We start from the raw sequence: 21,137 nt of genomic DNA on the forward strand, positions 1-21,137 counted from the left end.
TGCTCAGAGCGTAGTTACAAAGGACTGGTGGCACTTACAGACCCCAGCTCAGGAAATCTGGGATTACCAAATCCATATCCAGTAAACAAAGACTGAGCTCCATGAGGTGCCCGCCATTTGGCATGACCTTGGGGACAGGTGTGGCTTACCCAATACAATGTCCGTGGAAACCGTTAACCCCCCTAGTTGAGAAATAGGCAAAAATGGTGAGGCCACCTGCATTGTATGGTACCGAATGTTGGCCTGCACCGAAAAGTGCTGTGCACTCATTACATGTCGTGGAAATGCGGATACTGAGAAGATCATTAGGCACTTCTATGGTAGACCATATCAACAACAAAGTGATCGAACAATTAGCTTCAGTGACTCCAATCAATGAGAAGATGCAAGAATGGACACTTCGTTAGTTTAGACAGATCATGCAGGTACCGTTCAGTTCAATCGACAGCTCAGCATATCATCTCACCATCGAAGGCCAGAGACAACATGGAAAACCGTGACTGGAAACGACAAACGCAGATTTAAGATCAAAAGCATAAATTCATAAGAAGCGTTGGAGCGCTCATTGATCAAAAAACCAGACCCTAGGCCAACGGGAAGGCGCTGCAAAGAAGAAAAAGAAACAGACGCTCATAAATTGGCCAAGCAGATTGTTTAGAAAGAGTGTTGAAAAACCACTGTTGTGAAAAAGTTGAAATTCCTCTTGAAGGGTTTCGTTAGATGATATTTTACATTTTTTTTAAAACGGCCTAACTCCACAACAATGCCTCGAATCCCTTCGTTCAACCAGTGACAATCATTCGTATCCAGAAAAGGCTGCTAACAATTGGTCTGCACAATACCTTTGAGGCAATGCTTATGTCAGTGATGAATTTCTTGTAGGCCAATCAAAATCATTTGTTGTTCCAAATATCGAAGCTGTGCTATATTTAATTGAAGAGGACCGACACGTGACTTAACCTGATACAGACGTTTCCTTACTATATCGAAGCCTGCAGCACATTCTACACTCCTGGAAATTGAAATAAGAACACCGTGAATTCATTGTCCCAGGAAGGAGAAACTTTATTGACACATTCTTGGGGTCAGATACATCACATGATCACACTGACAGAACCACAGGCACATAGACACAGGCAACAGAGCATGCACAATGTCGGCACTAGTACAGTGTATATCCACCTTTCGCAGCAATGCAGGCTGCTATTCTCCCATGGAGACGATCGTAGAGATGCTGGATGTAGTCCTGTGGAACGGCTTGCCATGCCATTTCCACCTGGCGCCTCAGTTGGACCAGCGTTCGTGCTGGACGTGCAGACCGCGTGAGACGACGCTTCATCCAGTCCCAAACATGCTCAATGGGGGACAGATCCGGAGATCTTGCTGGCCAGGGTAGTTGACTTACACCTCCTAGATCACGTTGGGTGGCACGGGATACATGCGGACGTGCATTGTCCTGTTGGAACAGCAAGTTCCCTTGCCGGTCTAGGAATGGTAGAACGATGGGTTCGATGACGGTTTGGATGTACTGTGCACTATTCAGTGTCCCCTCGACGATCACCAGTGGTGTACGGCCAGTGTAGGAGATCGCTCCCCACACCATGATGCCGGGTGTTGGTCCTGTGTGCCTCGGTCGTATGCAGTCCTGATTGTGGCGCTCACCTGCACGGCGCCAAACACGCATACGACCATCATTGGCACCAAGGCAGAAGCGACTCTCATCGCTGAAGACGACACGTCTCCATTCGTCCCTCCATTCACGCCTGTCGCGACACCACTGGAGGCGGGCTGCACGATGTTGGGGCGTGAGCGGAAGACGGCCTAACGGTGTGCGGGACCGTAGCCCAGCTTCATGGAGACGGTTGCGAATGGTCCTCGCCGATACCCCAGGAGCAACAGTGTCCCTAATTTGCTGGGAAGTGGCGGTGCGGTCCCCTACGGCACTGCGTAGGATCCTACGGTCTTGGCGTGCATCCGTGCGTCGCTGCGGTCCGGTCCCAGGTCGACGGGCACGTGCACCTTCCGCCGACCACTGGCGACAACATCGATGTACAGTGGAGACCTCACGCCCCACGTGTTGAGCAATTCGGCGGTACGTCCACCCGGCCTCCCGCATGCACACTATACGCCCTCGTTCAAAGTCCGTCAACTGCACATACGGTTCACGTCCACGCTGTCGCGGCATGCTACCAGTGTTAAAGACTGCGATGGAGCCCCGTATGCCACGGCAAACTGGCTGACACTGACGGCGGCGGTGCACAAATGCTGCGCAGCTAGCGCCATTCGACGGCCAACACCGCGGTTCCTGGTGTGTCCGCTGTGCCGTGCGTGTGATCATTGCTTGTACAGCCCTCTCGCAGTGTCCGGAGCAAGTATGGTGGGTCTGACACACCGGTGTCAATGTGTTCTTTTTTCCATTTCCAGGAGTGTATTTTGCACGAACGTTTATCTGTGAAGAAGTTCTGTTCCCAATGGATCCGCACTCTTTGAGCGTAGCTTAAAAACTGGTCATGTCAGCTGGTGTAAGGTGTGCCAAGTGTGGCTCTATTTTGTCTACGTTTCCCAGGTTGGCACTACTTCCTTCGGTTTGCACTGGCTTGTGTGGCGTGACTCTCTGGCAGAGGAAGTGTTCGACTGTCAGCGCAGAGGGCTGAGAGGGCGAATTGTGAGCAAAGCGACAATAGAAGTTTGGTCACAAATCGAGAGCGGACTTGTTTACGTGAGGCTGCCCACATGCACAGAAGTTATTGTGGAACTACGGAGCTGAGCAGACTTAAGGCGCTGGAACCTGTGGAATAAGCCTATTGGTTGTAGTTGCCATTTTTTCTCGGATTTCAGACGCACAGAGTTATTTTGCATCCATGATGTGTATCTAGTTAGCTGTGCCAAGCAGCGTTGTATACTCAACAGGTACTGTAATCTGTTTTTTGCTAAAACCTGCATTATCTATCTACAACTCATTAACAGTGTGTCGCTAGACTGTGTTAATTACTGATGATTTGGAACTGGTTGGTTACAGTGTATTATGTTTCCTATATAGCTTCAAATCTGGTACTAATTGTATTTCGTTAGTTGACAGTTGGTTTCCTGGATTCTTTTATAAACTGACGGAAAAAATCGTAACACCAAAAGACAGTTTAGAGTAATGAAATTTCTGGAATACATTTGCCCAGCTAATACATCTCAATCATAACATTTCAAGCCAGAGGTTAATGTAAGCGAGAGATAATCCATTGCAAATGTGAAACTCTGGTACATTAATAACCGGTGTAACCACCAGAATATTACATGCAAGCATGCAAACGTGCATGCATTGTGTTGTAGAGGTGCCAGAGATCAGTTCCCGGGATGGAGTTCCACGCTTGTTGCACTTGGTCGGACAATGCAGTGACGGTCAAAGCTGTTGGTGGATAACGGAGTTGTCGTCCATTATGTTCTCGACTGGAGACAGATCTGGTGATCGAGCAGGCCTGGGAAACAAGTTGACACTCTGCAGAGCATGTTGGGTTACAACATCGGTGTGTGGAAGAGCGTTATGCTGTTGGAAAACATCCCCTGGGATGCTGTTCATGAATGGCACTGCAACAGGTCGAATCACCAGATTGATGTATGAATTTTCAGTCAGGGTGCCTGGGTAACCACGAGAGTGATCCTGTTGTCATACGCAATCGCACCCCAGACCATAACTCCAGGTGTAAGTCCAACGTGTCTAGCATGCAGACAGACTGGTTAGTCGTAGGCCCTCAGGTGGCCTTCTTTTGCGAACACACGGCCTTCACTGGCACCGAGGCAGAACCAGCTTTCATCGGATAACACAACAGACCTCCACCCTGCCCTCCAATGAGCTCTCGCTTGACACCACTGAAGTCGCAAATGGCGGTTTTTTGGGGTCACTGCAATAAATTCTGTCTCGGGACTGTCCTCGAGGTAAACGATTTGTAACAGTTTGCTGCTGCAGATGAAGTACGATGCGCCAGAGCCATTCTGTGACCAGGTTGGTCTTCCCTCTCGGTAGTGCCAGTTGGCCGTCCGGAGCCAAGTCTTCTTTCGTCTGTACATTCTAGTGACCACCGCCGCCACCGATCATGTACAGTGGCTACATTCCTGCCAAGTCTTTCTTCGCTGAAGGAACATCCAGTTTTTCGTAGCCCTATTACAAGACCTCGTTCAAATTCAGTGAGGTGTTGATAATGGCTCCTTTGTCGCCTTAAAGTCATTCTTGACCAACATCAACTAATCACGTCCAGTCTCAAAGGTAACTAACGTTCACTACCGTTGCAGTGTGTAGTTAAAACAAACCTGATTTGCATCCTGGTGGTAGCCGGCCTGCCGCTGTGGCCGAGCGATTCTAGGCGCTTTAGTCCGGAACCGCGCTGCTGCTGCGGTCGCAGGTTCGAATCATACCTCGGGCATGGATGTGTGTGATGTCCTTAGGTTAGTTAGGATTAATTAGTTCTAAGTTCTAGGGGACTGATGACCTCAGATCAGCCATTTGAATTTGATAGTAGCCGCGCGGAGTGACCGCACAGTTTGAGGCTCCATGTCACGAACTGGCTTGGTTCAAATGACTCTGAGCACTATGGGACTCAACTTCTGAGGTCATCAGTCCCCTAGAACTTAGAACTACTTAAACCTAACACACATCCATGCCCGAGGCAGGATTCGAACCTGCGACCGTAGCGGTCGCGCGGTTCCAGACTGTAGCGCCTAGAACCGCTCGGCCACTCCGGCCAGCTGTCACTGATTGCGCGGCCCCTCCCGCCCGAGGTTCGAGTCCTCCCTCGGGCATGGGTGTGTGTGTTGTACTTAGTATGAGTTAGGTCAAGTTAGTTTAAGTAGTGTGTAAGTCTAGGGACCGATGGTCTCACCAGTTTGGTCCCTCAGGAATTCACACACATTTGAACACATCCTCATGTGACTCGCGAAACTGGAAGAGACATCATCTTTCACATGTAGAAACACGCGTACCAACTTTGTTTTATGTCGCACAACTCCTTGGTATTGCGATTTTTTCCGTCGATGAATGTTCTACTTTGTAATTAACGGTTTGTTATATTGGTAGTGTGCACCATGAGTAGTTTTTACTATTGATAGATAAGCCATGATGGTTTTCTGTTTCTAATACTAAAGTGTTCGGGTCAGTTTCTATGATATTTTCTCGTGCCTTGTATGTGCAGTTGTGGAATGAAGTTCGTCTGGCAGGGCTCACGTTTATGCCAGGGTATTCAAACGGCAAACACCTACGCTCTCTCAAAAGGTAAGCTATTGTTTTTAGTTGTTGTAGTATTTATGGTAAACATTTGTTGTTTTAGACTTAATAAAGATTTGAGGTTGTCTAATACTGACTCTCTTCCTTATTCTATTGTTGTTTTACAGATTATGTTAAATTCATTTAAATCTTAATTAATTTTTAGACTTTTATTAATAAGTTGTGGCTGCTGTTAAAATTGAAATTTGGAAGCATTACGTTTCTGGACCTGGTGATTGCATCTTGCTTTTCTACACAAGTCAAGTATCTGCATGGCACTATCTGCTGATGTTATCAGTAAATGTATAAATATTGTATTGGTAACCCAGACTCAATAAGTGAGTACCATCCTTTTATCCTAAGGACCCAACTGCACTTAACAAAGGATAAAAAATAAGATCGGAAGAAATTAAAATACCATATACAGCGTTACAGCGTAGAAACTGGAGACTAAAATAGGATAAATATGTCCATCAGTCAGTTGTTTCTGTGTTTGAAGATGAATCAAAAACAACAGAATAGTTCCTTCACCAAGTAGTTTCAACAATATGTTTGTCCTGAATCATCAATGAAATCAGGAAAAACAACTTGAAATATGGTATCACTCATCATCTTGACAGAGCTAGGTACCACACAACACGTGAAACAGCTGAAGGGTGGAAACTGAAAAGTTTCTAACAGTAAGTGTTCAATCACACATTTCTCAGGAATAGCAAGAAACAGAATATCTCTCTTCGTACATCCAAAAAGATAAGAAGATATTCTTATTCTGTCCATCTCAGTACTACAAAAAGTAGTTTGATGGAATAGAAAATTTAAAAAAAAATTATTAAGAACGTGCTAAGTGCCATGCCAAGGAACCGATTGGTTCTAGTGCCAGTACAAAACTTTTGTTTCAAGTGCCCTTAATACAGAGGAACTACGTGTTATTTGTCTTAATATAACAGAAAAAATATAGTGATAATAGTTTAACTAGTGGAACTATGGTCCACAAAAATATTTAGTGTATCTTTTAAATGTATTACAAGAGACTAAAAAAATTAAATTCAAGGAAAAATTCTCTCAGTATTGACTTCCGTTTCGCACACAATACCATTCTTGGGTTCAGATGTTGAAAATTATTCTACAAAACTCCCTGTGCTATCGATGAAGAGCTGACATCGTCGCAAGTCTTTCTGTTTTGCAACTGATAAACTCGACTGATCTTTCAGATGAAGTACAGCGTGGCATACATCTTCCACAGTCTTTCCTCTTTTGAACACACTGACATGTTTCCTTTCTTCTATTCAAAGTAATAATTTTCAATAGCTATTTGAGATTGTTGAGTGTGAGACATTTTGATCATAAAGCACTGGAGATTCGACACGCCTGGATTTACAACAATGTTGCAGCAGCATCTTTAAAAGCAAAAAAGGCATTTGTATGCAATGGAATTAAATGAAATTGATTCGTAACTTTAGCTGTCTCAACGATCTTCTGTAAATCTTGCAAACAAGGGCCTTTGTTACTTTATTTTGTTGCTCTATAACAGCAAAATCACTGTCGCAGTTCAAAAGGCTGTGCCCACTCACCAAAAACCTGCGTGTTATCTCTTCAAACCATCCCAGATTAAATGGCATGCAGGCATGGCACTTGGAACTCCAAAGTGAAGCACTGCTTGTCTTGAAGACCATGCGTCATCTATTAAGGCATGTATGAAATAATTTCACCAGTGATTGGCACCTTGATTAAAATAGGGACATGCAACAGAGTATCGAGAATAGAATAGCACTGAAAACGCGTTTTGTAAAACAATGACACTTAAAACGTTTTCATTTTCCACTCATTACTTGATTATATGACGTAGTAAAACATTCATTAAACGGTCACCTGACATGATCATTCAGTGCAGGAGGCGATCTGTAATTTTCTATTTTATCCTTCTTTGAAAACCAATTTATTTGCCAAGATCAATATGTTAACATAATTATTGGACTACTACTTTCGGCAATATGTATTGCCATCCTCAGCTACATAAAACTGGGCAATGGCAGTTACGCTATACAATGCTTACACCAATCTCTCACATGATGACTGTACAATATGCATAAAAAATCGAGGCATTACAATGACATGCCAGGTGTTTTATCATAAAGTATGTACAGTGATAACTCATGGCACGAATAAGACATATTCATGCCACATCTTCCCGCTTTGTGTTGTAAAGCCATGATCGCTGCGACAGAGGAACTCAGAGTTACTTTGAGGAATCAACATCAGATTGCAAAATATTTTTCCACAATAGATTATAACGAATACAAGAATTTATAAATTTTAAGTCCAGATGTTTTGAGAAACAGTACAGTAATTTATTAAACAAATGTCGTTCTTTCATTGTTTCAATGAATGTTTAAGAGATGGCCCTTGCATTTAATAAGTGTTCTCCACTGCTTCTAAACCTGGATAACAGGAACTATGAAACATGCGCTGAAGTATCCAGAATTATTGAACAGAAAAATATCAGTATATTCTGTTTGGCCACTGCCTCTAAAACTGGGTAACAGGAACAATGAAACATGCCCTGAAGGATCCAGAATTACTGAACAGAAAAATATCAGTATATTCTGCTTGGAGACCAAGATGCTGCTATGTTCGATTATATTGTTTACTACAATAGGCCTGTTTTGGCGTCATTTCCATCTTCAGATTATCTTTGGAAAGTACATAGTTCGGTAGAATATTTAAATTCTGAAGCACATAATTCAACGTATTAAAGAATTATGATTCACTACGTACATCTGGTAGTCTTGATTTCAATATGACATCGATGACTCCGTTGCCGTGACACTACTGTATAAAATTGCTCACTTGGTGGTGGTGGTGGAGATATAGTAGATGTTAAACTTCTGCTAAAACAGATATTTATGAAGTTGTTTAATTATGAAACTTTATTTCACAATAACATTACTTGAAAGTTGAATCAACAAGGTTGTGTGGTTACAGCCTGTTTACACCTATGGTATTCTGTAGGTCATATCTTTGTTTTTACCACCTATATTATAAATAATGTATCATTGATAAGGGTCATGGAATCATGATGATGCTGTATTGGATAAGATGATGTGACATGTGATGTCACAAATATAAACAAATGAAATTTTTTTGACTAGATGCACTGGAGTCGGCATAGCTGTACTACTCTCTTAGATTCTATTCATTACCTCTTCATGCCGGTAACGTAGGTTTTGTATACTGCCTAGACACAGCTACGGTTTCAGAAAAATTTTCGCTCATATTTACGTCAACAGGAAGCTGCTTAACTCTTTGTGCTTGAGACACACAATTCATAATCTGAACGACACAAAAAAATTGCTTGATATTTATAGGCTTCAGGAATATAACCAAGGAAGCTTTTATTTTAAAAAAACCTACTAGCAAACAATTCTTATAATTTCATGAGACATCGATTCAGTGATCAGCCATGGAGGATCAAAATCCTTCAACAGCTATGCCCATCCACATGGTGGAGACATTCGTAATTTCATCCACTAGTTTGAAGCAGTAGTACTTACCGAAGACATGAACTTCCTGTGGACATCTACGACCCCGGCGAAACTTACAGATGGCTGATTTAGCTTCACAGCGTGCATAAATTTATGTAACTGTAAAAAAGTAAGTCCACAGTCAACTGAGACACCGTTTGATGTGAAATCAGCATAAAATCTACATAGCATTATTTATAGAAGAAAGAAAGAAAAATTACAAAAAATGGTAAATTTCTCCAAAGTTCTAATGAAACCGTTAAATTACTTTTGTTAGAGTCACACTCACAACATAGTAGGAGGGGTAATTATAAAGTTTAACTCACCTCCACGAAAAAAGTTATTTAATTAATTTTTTGCTTGTAGGCACATGTCAGTTAGAGGATCCAAAAGAAAATGGAGCAGCCAACATCCATTTTATTAGTGGGCAGAGCCATTTTGTTTCTGCTGCTCTAGCGGCGTGCTATGGTGTTCTGGCTATGGGATTTCAACTTATGCAAGGAATACAGACGTGAAACCAAAATTAATCAGTACTTCATTTTTTCGATCTGACAACTAAAACTTTATCCGCCCCTTGATACTCACATTGCTGGTTCAACTAATTCTTTTCGCCACATCAAACCGTCTCAGACCATACAACAACTCCTTAACCGATGATGGATGAAGGCGGTCAACTAGAGATGAAATACGAACATTGGAGCTGTCTGAATGTAATTGCAATGAGACGAAATTATTAGAAAGTATACATCAGTGTACTGTACAGTGAGTGTAACGGTCACAAAAGTGACTTTATTTATTTATTTATTTATTGCTTATTTAGCCTGACCAGATTAGGACCTTAACGCCTTTTCTTACATCTCACTGCGAACAACACGTACCATACAGGAACATTCACAGAATGCCACTAATAATAATAAAAAAGGACATTAAGAATGGTATAGTTTAGCTTAGCACATTTGAAACTGTGTTTAGTATTATCAGAAGGGGAAGGTATAAGGAAAGAAGAGAAGACTGAAATGATAGTGATAATGATAGTTAGGAGGGAACAGAATTCAAATAGAGAACTCAGTAAACAAGGGGGAAAATGTTATGTCAGTGGGGGTGGAGGGTGGGGATGTGGACAGAATGAGCAGGAGACAAGTCTATGGAAGAGAGAGCTATTGTGATAAGAGATGGATCACCAGTTTTCTTTTGAGGTTTAAAAGGAATTTAATTCCTCTGATATTTTCAGGAAGATTGTTCCAAAGTCGGGTTCCTGATACCGAAAATTATTTAAAGAACATGGCAGAGTTATGTAATGGCACAGAGAGCGTTTTATTTTGTTGAGAGGGAGTATTTGTGCTATGCTATTCGGGTAGTAATATAAGGGATGAAGATTAATATGAGGGAGTATAACTATTGAGAAGATGATCGAGAAAACACCGAGTATGATATTATCTACGCTTACTGGTACATAGCCATGATAGCTGCCCGTAGGCAAGAGTGATATGGTAGAAATATCGTTAGGTTACAAGTTTATCGTACACAAGCATTCATTGCCAATTCCAACCGACGTGAACTGTCATACGAAAGTCACTGGAGAACAAAATCACCGTAATCAAGTACGGGGATATTAGAGATACTGAGAGATCCTTTTCAAGCTCGAAAAGGAACCCTTTTTTATATTTATATGGTGAATTAGGTGACGCCATCACCCTCTTACAGACTGTAGTTCTATATTCAGTCCAATTTAAGTTTTGGTCCCAATTTATACACAAGTTCTTTTCAGAAGAACAAAAGGTTAGTTCTGAGCAGTTTAGGATTGAGGGTGGAAGTGATTCTTTGAGCTGATGGGTGATAAGTCTTTTGTCAGCGACTAATATTACTAGTGTTTTATATGGGTTAAGTTTCAAATACATCTTCTGTGCCCACTCTGATAAGACGAGTAAATCAGCATTTACAAGCTGGAGGGCTGTGCACAAGTTTGTTGGAATTGCGCTTAGGTGAAACTGAGGCATTCAGCCTATGATACATGAAATGGGAAAGAATAGTTGACACATCATTAACATATCATGAGAAAAGTAATGGGCCCAATACAGATCGTTTTAGAACTAGTCAGATGCCGACCCTTAAAAATGAAGGCCATTTACGTTCAGCTATAAATGAGAATATGGACATTTTGTACATCGAACCTAATGGGTGGAATATGGATATAACTGAAAAACTGGAAATCCACAGACATAAATCTAAAAATTCGTCTTAAGTGATCACTGAGCAAATAGGGATTTTTCAGTATATTTGACGACCTGCTGATTACTTAGATTAACATCAGTTAGTTCTTGATCTTCACCAATGATCACTCACACGTATTCCAATCACACTTTCACATAAGATTTCCATTCTTTTTATCTTCCTCCCTTTTTACCCCTGCTCCAGTCTCATTAATCTTCTGTGATAGGGGCTCGTTGTTTTAGAGATGCTTTATTGTTGTCCCTTACTCTTTGCTTAAGTTTGGTATTTATTAATAGCACATAATCAGTAATTTTTAAATTTGTTATGTTCTTTGTTTGTTGCTTTGTTTTTTGTGATATCGTTGTCTGTTTCGTCAGGCACTCAAGCACTTAACGGTAAAGTGGCACCATTACTGAAAGTTGTGGTCATATACAGTATTTTTTAGTTTTGGTCCTGTTAAGGTGTTCCGTTCTTGCTCAGCTGCTATCAGCTGTGGCGTCTCTACTTTTCCATATTTTTGCACAATGTAATATGCAAACTGTATCTATGTACTTTATTCTGCGACACGCTGGATGATTAATGGATTAGTTGGTCCTTCGCTCCTTCGTACTTGTATTTATCCTACAATAAAAGATAAAATTGTTGTATTCGTTTGTAAGCCTGTTACCTCTCTACAGGTACCTCTGCAAAACACACAAAGTCATTTCCATGTAATTTTGATGATGTCACATTTTACTCTTACGACTATTGCATATTTCGTACAAAACATAATTTTATTTTTTAAACATGTTTACACTTTTTTACTTTGTTTTAATCATCTCTGTAATAGAATAAATTATCCTTCATCACTGATGTTTTTCTCTTTATTGCTGTCAGCAGCACAATCGGCCGCTCTCCAGCTGAAAGACATGACAACTAAGACGAGAGTAAAATGTTACATATAAGGCGATAAAAAAGGGGGACATAAAACAGAGTAAGGGGAGACAATGGAGGTAAAAATACACTAACATGGAGACGTTCATGGTGGGACAATTTAAAAAGTCGACATAAAGTTAAAAACAACAGGTGTCGATTCTTAAAACACAAAGAAGACACTGAAGGCACACTCCAGAACAGCAAACTTTAAACCCATTTGGAGCACACACAATGAAGAATAATACTGCCAGGTCCCATGAAGAATAAAACTGCCAGGTGGGACCTTCCAAGGGAGAGGCCGGAGAGGATGGAAATGGAGGGGAGAGCAAGGGGCAGCAGGGGAGGGGGCAAGATGAAAAGAGGAGGGGCGTCAGCGGGTACACCAAGAGGCAGGAGACTGGTGGGGCAGGAGGTGAAGAGGTAGGACAAGGCAGGAGGGAATGCAGAGACACTGAAGGGGAGCACAAGAGAGGGAGGGGGTGTAGGAGGGGAAAGCCACTCAGGAGAATGGAGGGGGAGGAGAGGGAGCCCTGAGGAGGAGGCAGGAGGAAGATGGGGTTAGAGTTGGTAGGAAGTGTAGATGTCAGAGCGGAGCTCATCATTCGGGAGGGGTAGATCACTGATGTTTTGTCCTCCTCCCTTTTTCCCCCCTCCCCTTGTCATTTCAGTTACATACAATGTATTGTTTAGCAACATTACACAAGAAATGTCCTTTGTGGTATATTGTTTCATTTCAGTTTTGTTGCTTCGGTTCGTCATACGTATCACCACTCTTTTACATCTTCCCTCTATCTTAAATTACATTTTTCTCACGCATTCGTGCCATGATATGATACCACTGCTGCAACCTAGTGGCCACTTTGTTATCTTGGGCGCTATGTCATGTCTTGTGCACTCAGTTACATTTTGGTATGTGTCATATTCACATGATTACATATTGGCTGTTCATATCCCTGACTTAGTATGCGTTTTTTGTGCACACTTTATTGTATTTTCTTGTTTGTCTTTTAGCTGCTATCACTGTACTACTCTTTATTTTTGTAACCTTTTCGAGATATCCTGATGATGAGTGTATTCTAAGCGAGTCAATAAAACAGTTGTCTTACACCTGGTGTCTATTAAACGTTTATCCAGCGCCCATGTCAGCACTGTTCAACGTTTTAAATTACGTGGACATTATTGCGGATCACCTACATCACCTAATGCGTGTCTTTCAATGAGGCAACGATATCTTCCATCACGATATTTGTCCTTGCCACAAGACCAGAATCTTGCTAGTGAAGTCATGTTGGTGTCTTATCCTCCAAATTCGGCTGATGTGAACCCGATGGAACATCTTTGGGATGCTATCGACAGCCCGCTCCGCGAGCACAAATGAGCGGCCCATAACGAACGCGAATTGCTTGACCTGTGCATAAACATATGGTGACACATACCACCGGAAAAGCACCAAAGACTTGTGGGTTCTGTGCCACGCAAAATTTCTGCTGTACTGCAGTCCAAAGATGTACCAAAACGCTATTAAGCAGGTGGCTGAGATGTTTTGGCTCACTAGTATAGATGTCCTTGTCACCTTCAAGGCATCCACTAGCCACACACTTATCCCATCGGTGTTTCCATGTACTCTTGAAAAACTTATTCTCATACGTTGCAGTGACCATGACGAATTTCATTTAACTTCATCAATGTTGTCGAAACATCGTTAATTTTGGTTTCGAAAGGAAAACGTCACATTGAGTGAGAACAGAATAAAAGGGGGGGCTGCTTGAGGACGGGCATATAACTTCGGTATAAATTTTCCTTGACGAAACTGACTGGGTGGGTGTATTGTCATGCTGAAAAAAAAATCATAAGTTATTGTCACGACTGTAGCCCCTTTTTGCGAATTCTTCAGTGCATCTTTTTTTCAAATTGTCTTGCCTAATAACGATGATGATTATGACGATGATGATGATGATTATGGTTTTAAAAGACCGTACTTAAATGGATAATTAATCCCTTAATCCTCTCTTAGTGTCGAATACTCAGGTACGAGACTTTTTTCTTCATATTAGTAATGCTATCATACGTATCGCACTTGGTACATGAATGGTTAATTTAACTAATAAAATTTAACGATCCATAAGATAAAAACCAAGATCATTTTAAAAAAACACGTAATTTGTATCTGTTGAGTCCAATATTAGGAGTAGAAGAGTATTTTATTATTTAAGTTAGATTCAGGAACAAAGAACGGATTGGATGGCACCTCGGGGCTAAAAAACGGTGAGAGGCCTTCCCACCTTCTCCCACACCTTAAGCCTACATCTAAAGATTCTGGCCTCAAACCTTGTCGTCAAAGCCATTAATTTGGAGACAGTGTAGTACGACATCCGCTAGAATCTGTGGTAGCTGGTTTCCTACACCCAAGTGGCGTCTAATGTTTTGTGTAGCTGTGCAGTCATTCGGGTATGTGGCGATGCGTTAGGGCAGCGCCACAGGCACACTGCAGTATAAATTCATGAACAAGTTTTGTAAGTACAATTATAATACGAAATAAGACAAAAGCTTCTCTTCTTGAGCTCCACTCTGATGTCTGCCGCGCCGGTGTGGAATTGGCTATCGTCCGTAGTTTACTGAACTGTGCAGTATTGTGCCATCATTCTTCCCATTTATTCTCGATACGGCGTAGCACCTGTGTCCTACGTCAGCACTTCGGATGCCTCGTGTTAATGTTGCCAACTCCATTGCTTCTTTGGCTAGCTTCTCACACAGCTTGGACTGCCAACGTGACTCGGCGGCCACAGGAAGAGTTGGGTACCCCTGGACTACGGAAGGCACAAAATTAGTGGCTGTCTAAAATAACACACACCTATAGCCTGTAATGATTTTTGGGCCTGCATGAATGGATATTAATTCTAAAGTACAGAGACTGCATTCTTTTGACGGAAAGCGTTGTTCTAGATTTCTTTCGAAAACGGGTGCATGGCTAACTCGCTCCTTGTCTTTGGGACAGTCTTGGGAAACTTACCTAATAACAAGGGTTGACTGCTTGAACTAAAGCCAAAAATTCTACATGCATAATTCCACAGACGTCGAAGAAGCCGCCACTGGCTCGAGACTGTCGTAACATTCTAGGGAGAGGATATCCTTTGCCAACCCGTTGGGGTGACAGGGCCGTTATCTGATTACCATAGCCATTTAACTAAAACTCTCTCCCGAGATGATGTTGTCGTATTGCTCAAAGAGTTCGTTTCAAGCGCACATTCGATGTTCCTGCTACTCTTTGATCATTCAACGAGGAGTAAACTTTGCTGCAGCTTTGTGTATATCTAATTCTCGCGCTAAAATCTTTTGGTATGGGCCAATTTCGATTCATTCCTGTTCTGTAAATTCTCTCCAAGATGACGATTCACGTGCAGCATTACGAATGTGAAGTCGAGGGTTGCCTTCACTTAATTGACGACAGTTGTCTGATTGGAAGAACTATTGTCAACAGTCCACAGCAGCAAATCTGTAAGCATTCTTGAAACGTTTGGTGAATGTCTGTCCTGGTTCCACAAAAGATCACGTTGCAGCGTTGTTCCTACAAATTGCACACCGAAAAAATCGCCGCGAACACTGTACCATATTCCATTCAAACAGCTATAGCTTGGGAATTAAACAAACAGTAACTATATGTGACAATGAGGTTACTGGAGCGGCTGTGATGTATACAGAACCCGTCGTTCCCGAAAAAATCTGTAATTGTTCAAACAGACCTCGCAGTTTTTATGCTTTATGAGTCTCGGAGTTCTTAGTATAACTATGAACAACAAATCGCTACGTACAATGGTTATTTGAGATTCTACATACCTCATCACGAATGTTTTCGTCCCTAGCAATCAAATCATCAATTTCTTCGTCACAGAAGTCATTCATCTGGAACAAAAAGGAAACTAGGAAATAGACAATAAAGAAAACATTTTGTTATGAATATTACAGTTTAACTCACACGTTAAGACCACAAAAATTAAAAATGCTTGTTCAAACTAAGTAAGACAGCGAATATTGTTTATGAGGATTTCAGTGAAAAGTCCTTTATACTGTCAGACATAACGTCTTAGAAACTTCATCGACTCATCAGGGAACTCTAAAACTGGTAACCAATTTCGGCTATGCTATATCCAGACCCGATACAGGGGAATAAAATTTCATTGTTTAATAGCCGAGCTGAAGATAGCACAGCCGAAACCGGTTTCCTGAAAATGAAAAAAAGAGCCTTGGGCTGTGAAAAAAGCAGCGAAAAGATCTTCCTTACGTACTAGGTACAAAGTATATTTAATTTATGAACCAGCTATTTGATGGTACTGCTTACCGCCGATAAATCTCACATAAGCAGCTATAGACAGATGGTTCCGTCATTCCGTGGAGTAGATGGTTAAGGCGTGGCATTCGTTGGATTACAGCATCATAGTGATGCTGATGGATGTGCGTAGATTACATTTACGACTCAAAGTGTAGTGCAGCATCCGAATGTTACAGTTCGCCTCTGTTGCTGCCTTAGCTTCAGGCAGGCTTCCGCGGACAGCCAAGTGATATGTGGGCCAGCCACCTTGCCTTCAGTGGTGGACTGGGCTGCTGCATGGTGTAACACGACGTGGTGTTTGCACCACCCATCACGTGACTGTACATTACCATCCGTAGTAACACACTGAGCCAGGAGGAGTATAAATGCTCCCAGCTGCGCCTGTAATAGTATTCCTTCAGTATCGTGCATTCGACCAAAGGCGCAGCAGTGACTGGTCGAATGTACGGTAAGCTACTGTGGCTTCATCGAGCTGACAAGATGACTTAACGTTAGCAAGATGGCTACCACCGCTAGTGGCCGCTATCGGCGTACTGCTGTGCACGTCACGGCCTGAGTACTAGCCACGGTTAGCTCTTCGCTCTTTGACATCGAAATACTGTACGCAAGGCATCAAGTGATAAAGAATATTCCTCTTTTGTAAGCGTTCTCGACCCTGTGTATAGCGCGATGCTGTAGAACCCATACTACTGATTCCCACACACGCAACTTAACCCATAACACAGTCTAATATGGCTGCACTACAATACGGCACTCGAGAACATTGAATGCCCTTAATGAACCCTAGCACTATCTTGCTCTACATCTACATATATACACCGCTAACCACCAAGAGGTGTGTGGCGGAGGGCACAATGCGCGTCAGAGTAATACACTACTGGCCATTAAAATTGCTACACCAAGAATATATGCAGATGATAAACGGGTATTCATTGGACAAATATACTAGAACTGACATATGATTACATTTTCACGCAATTTGGGTGCATAGATTCTGAGAAATAAGTACCCAGAACGACCACTTCTGGCCATAATAACGGCCTTAATACGCCTGGGTATCGAGTCAAACAGAATTTGGATGGCGTGTACAGGTACAGCTGCCCACGAAGCTTCAACGCGATACCACAGTTCATCAAGAGTAGTGACTGGCGTATTGTGACGAGCCAGTTGCTCGGCCACCATTGACCAGATGTTTTCAATTGGTGAGAGATCTGGAGAAGTGCCGACAATGCGAACAAAGAGGTGACCGAGACGTGTAACCAATGGCACCCCATACCATCACGCCGGGTGACACGCCAGTATGGCGATGACGAATATACGCTTCCAATGTGCGTTCACCGCGATGTCGTCAAACACGCATGCGACCATCCTATGCTGTAAACATAACATGGATTCATCCGAAAAAATGACGTTTCGCCATTGGTGCATCCAGGTTCGTCGCTGAGTACACCATCGCAGGCGCTCCTCTCTGTGAAGCAGCGTCAAGGGTAACCGCAGGTGGTCTCTGAGCTGATAGTCCATGCTGCTGCAATCGTCGTCGAACTGTTCGTGCAGATGGTTGTTGTGTCTTGCAAGCGTCCCCATCTGTTGATTCAGGGATCGAGACGTGGCTGCACGATGCGTTAAAGCATTGCGGATAAGATTCCTGTCATCTCCACTGCTAGTGATACGAGGCCGTTCGGATCCAGCACTGGGTTCCGTATTACCCTCCTGCACCCACCGATTCCATATTCTGCTAACAGTCATTGGACCTCCACCAACGCGAGCAGCAATGTCGCGATGCGATAAACCGCAATCGCGATAGGTTACAATCCGACCTTTATCAAAGTCGGAAACGTGATGGTACGCATTTCTCCTCCTTGCACGAGGTATCACAACAACGTTTCACCAGGCAACGACGGTCAACTGCTTTTTGTGTATGAGAAATCGGTTGGAAACGTTCCTCATGTCAGCACGTTGTAGGTGTCGACACCGGCGCCAACCTTGTGTGAATGCTCTGAAAAGCTAACCATTTGCATATCACAGCATCTTCTTCCTGTCGGTTAAATTTCGCGTCTGTAGTACGTCATCTTCGTGGTGTAGCAATTTTAATGGCCAGTAGTGTGTTTCCCCCTCTCTATTCCACTCGCGGATCGCGAGAGGGAAAACGACTGTCTGAACGTTTCAGTACGAGATCTAATTTCCCTTATCTTTGAATGTTGATCATTACGCGATTTGAAAGTTGGTGTTAATAATTTCTGCTCTACATCCTCGGCGAAAATCGGATTTCGGAATTTAGTGAGCAGCCCCTTCCGTTTAGCGCGTCGTCTATCTGCAAGTGTGTCCCACTTCACACTCCCAATGAAATTTGTAACGCTCTCACGATGGCTAAATGTACCAGTCACGAATCTTGCCACTCTTCTTTGGACTTTCTCAATCTCTTGAATCAAACCCAACTGGTACGGGTCCCATACAGACGAACAATACTCTAAGACTGGACGAACTAAAGTATTGTAAGCAATTTCCTTTGTTGGAGGACTGCATCGCTTCAGGATTCTACCCGTTACTTGTGTAATCTGATCATTCCATTTGAGATCATTTCGAATGGTCACACCCAGATACTTGACGGATGTTACCGCTTACAAAGACTGGGCATTTATTTTGTACTCGCTGGTCTTATCGATCCAAGTGCAGCTTAAAATCTCCGAAATTTGCATCATTTTGGGCGAAATGATTATGATGACTACCGTCAAACATTTCCTTAACCAGTGGAACAAATCGTCCCGCTCTGAAAGTTTGGGCATTATGTTTGGTGATTCTCTATTCACTGTTCCTATAAATTCACTGGCGGGGAAAAATTAGTGCGCCTGATAAGACGATGTCATTATTGATCCGAGTACGGCATATGCCGCGCTGTGGATAGAAGATGTACCGATAAACGTTTCAACGTCATCCGCCAACAGATAGCGTAGTGCCAGAGCTACCAGAGTGCCTTCTGTGTCTACTCTTAAAATAGAGAATGCTCATAGCCAGAAGGCTCAGTGTGGTGCAAGCGCGTGCAGCAAGCAGCATCAATGCCAGTGAGATACACTCGTGCATGCTACAGGCAACTGAGAGGGTTTGAAAGGGGTCAAATTGCGGCGTTCCGAGTGACGGGATGGTCCCTTCGGCAAACTGCCACACAAGTTAGGGGTGCTGCGACAGTTGTGCAACGATGCAGGTATCAGTGGTCATGTGAACATTTCATACCCGTATGCTAGGTTCTGGACGTCCACGCAGCACAGACGCCCGCCACGATCGTCGTATTGTAAGGGCGGAAATGGCAGATCTTAAAGCTACCACAGCACAGATAAGAGGGTTTGTGAGCCCAGACGTGTCAGCGCAAACTGTTGCAAAGTGGTTATTACCAGTGGGACTACGGGCACGCACTCCTCTAGTCTGTTTTCCACTCATGAAACAGCATCGACGTGCACGGCTCGACTGGTGTCGTCAGAGGATCACTTGGAAGATGGAGTGGCGCGCAATGTGAGCCGTGGCTGGCTCATGCTATGCGTTGCATTAAACCTCGATTGCTATTCTGTGTTTAGTCTCCCGCGGTTATCGCGATTATGCTGTTATCCTTCCTCTCCGCGAGTGGCAGCAAGCGGTGTGTATCGATATTCGAACCTTGTACTATCTTTGGCCTGGCGCTTATAGTTTCCGGCTGTGCTGTGTGCGAGGGGTTGGTCGGTTGGCATGGAGCAGCGAGGAAATCTCCGCGGCGCGTAGCCTAGAGGTCCGTGGCTCACCGCTCCTGGACACGAAAGTTGAGTTTTAACTTAATCTACCAGCAAGTCACGACTGTTCACATTGTGTCGTTTGGATTTCGTTGTCGGCTGTTGGACATTCCCCCGAGCAACAACGCGTGTTTTCATGTTGACAAATTTTATCCGCCCTTCGGTGGAGTTTAACTGTGCTTGGTTATTTTGAATTGAAGTGCACCAGCGGAATCTTTTGCCTTGTGGCCGTTAACGTTCCGGTTACCTTCCCTGGCCGTTGACGTAAATTCAGGCAGTGTATATTCCTCATCGTGTTGTCGCTATCCAGCATGGTGTGTAGTTAGACAGCTCAATGTATAATCAGTTGTGGGCACCAATACCTTCTATGTTGTTCCACTGAACGCCCTGTTTGGTTGTCGTCGGATCGAGAACGATTGGGCCGACTGCCTGTCTCACCTAAGCGAGCGTTAGTGTTTGAATTCCAGGCCGACGCTCGAAAACTTCTGGGCGCCGTTGGGTGTACTGCCTTTTCTTATTTGTTCCTGTTGTTTGTATTTGGATGGCTTCTAGCCGATTTTTAAATTAAGGTTGTTTTGCCCTTAAGGTGTAAGATTGTTTGAGCCTTCATCCTCATTTAAAGAACTGTTTTAAGGTAATGCCTTTGGCCTTTTAAAAATTTATTTTGGTTTGAATCTTAAGTGATGGGCCTTCAGCCGATTTTTAAATTAAAGTTGTTTTCCTCTTAAGGTGTCAGACTGTTCGGGCCTTCATCCTAATTAAAGAACTGTTTTAAGATAAGGCCTATTGGCCTTTTTAAAATTTCTTTTGGTTTGAGTCTTAAGTGACGGGCCTTCAGCCGATTTTTAAATTAAAGTTGTTTTGCTCTTAAGGTGTCAGACTGTTTGGGCCTTCATCCTAATTAAAGAACTGTTTTAAGATAAGGCCTTTTGGCCTTTTTAAAATTTATTTTGGTTTGAGTCTTAAGTGATGGGCCTTCAGCCGATTTTTAAATTAAAGTTGTTTTGCTCTTAAGGTGCCAGATTGTTTGGGCCTTCACCCTAATTGAAAGAACTGGTTTAAGGTAGGGCCTTCTGCCTTTTACATTTCTGATTTTTGTTTGAGTCTTAAGTTACTGGCTTTTAGCCTATTTTAAATTTAAGTGGTCTTGCCCTTAATGC

General features: G+C 42.9%; 1 protein-coding gene across 1 annotated transcript in view; it reads right to left on the minus strand.

Moving 5' to 3' along the window:
* The window catches only part of LOC124613557 (gustatory and odorant receptor 63a-like), a 140,504-nt gene that overhangs the window by 17,112 nt on the left and 102,255 nt on the right, over nucleotides 1-21,137 (minus strand). The window contains exons 5-6 of the mRNA XM_047142270.1: nucleotides 15,730-15,795; nucleotides 14,512-14,730 (exon numbers count right to left, since the gene is read on the minus strand). Coding sequence (XP_046998226.1) covers nucleotides 14,512-14,730; nucleotides 15,730-15,795 — 285 coding nt within the window. The remainder of the gene's footprint in view (nucleotides 1-14,511; nucleotides 14,731-15,729; nucleotides 15,796-21,137) is intronic.

This window comes from Schistocerca americana, chromosome 4 (genome assembly GCF_021461395.2).
Source record: "Schistocerca americana isolate TAMUIC-IGC-003095 chromosome 4, iqSchAmer2.1, whole genome shotgun sequence".
Lineage (NCBI taxonomy): Eukaryota > Metazoa > Arthropoda > Insecta > Orthoptera > Acrididae > Schistocerca > Schistocerca americana.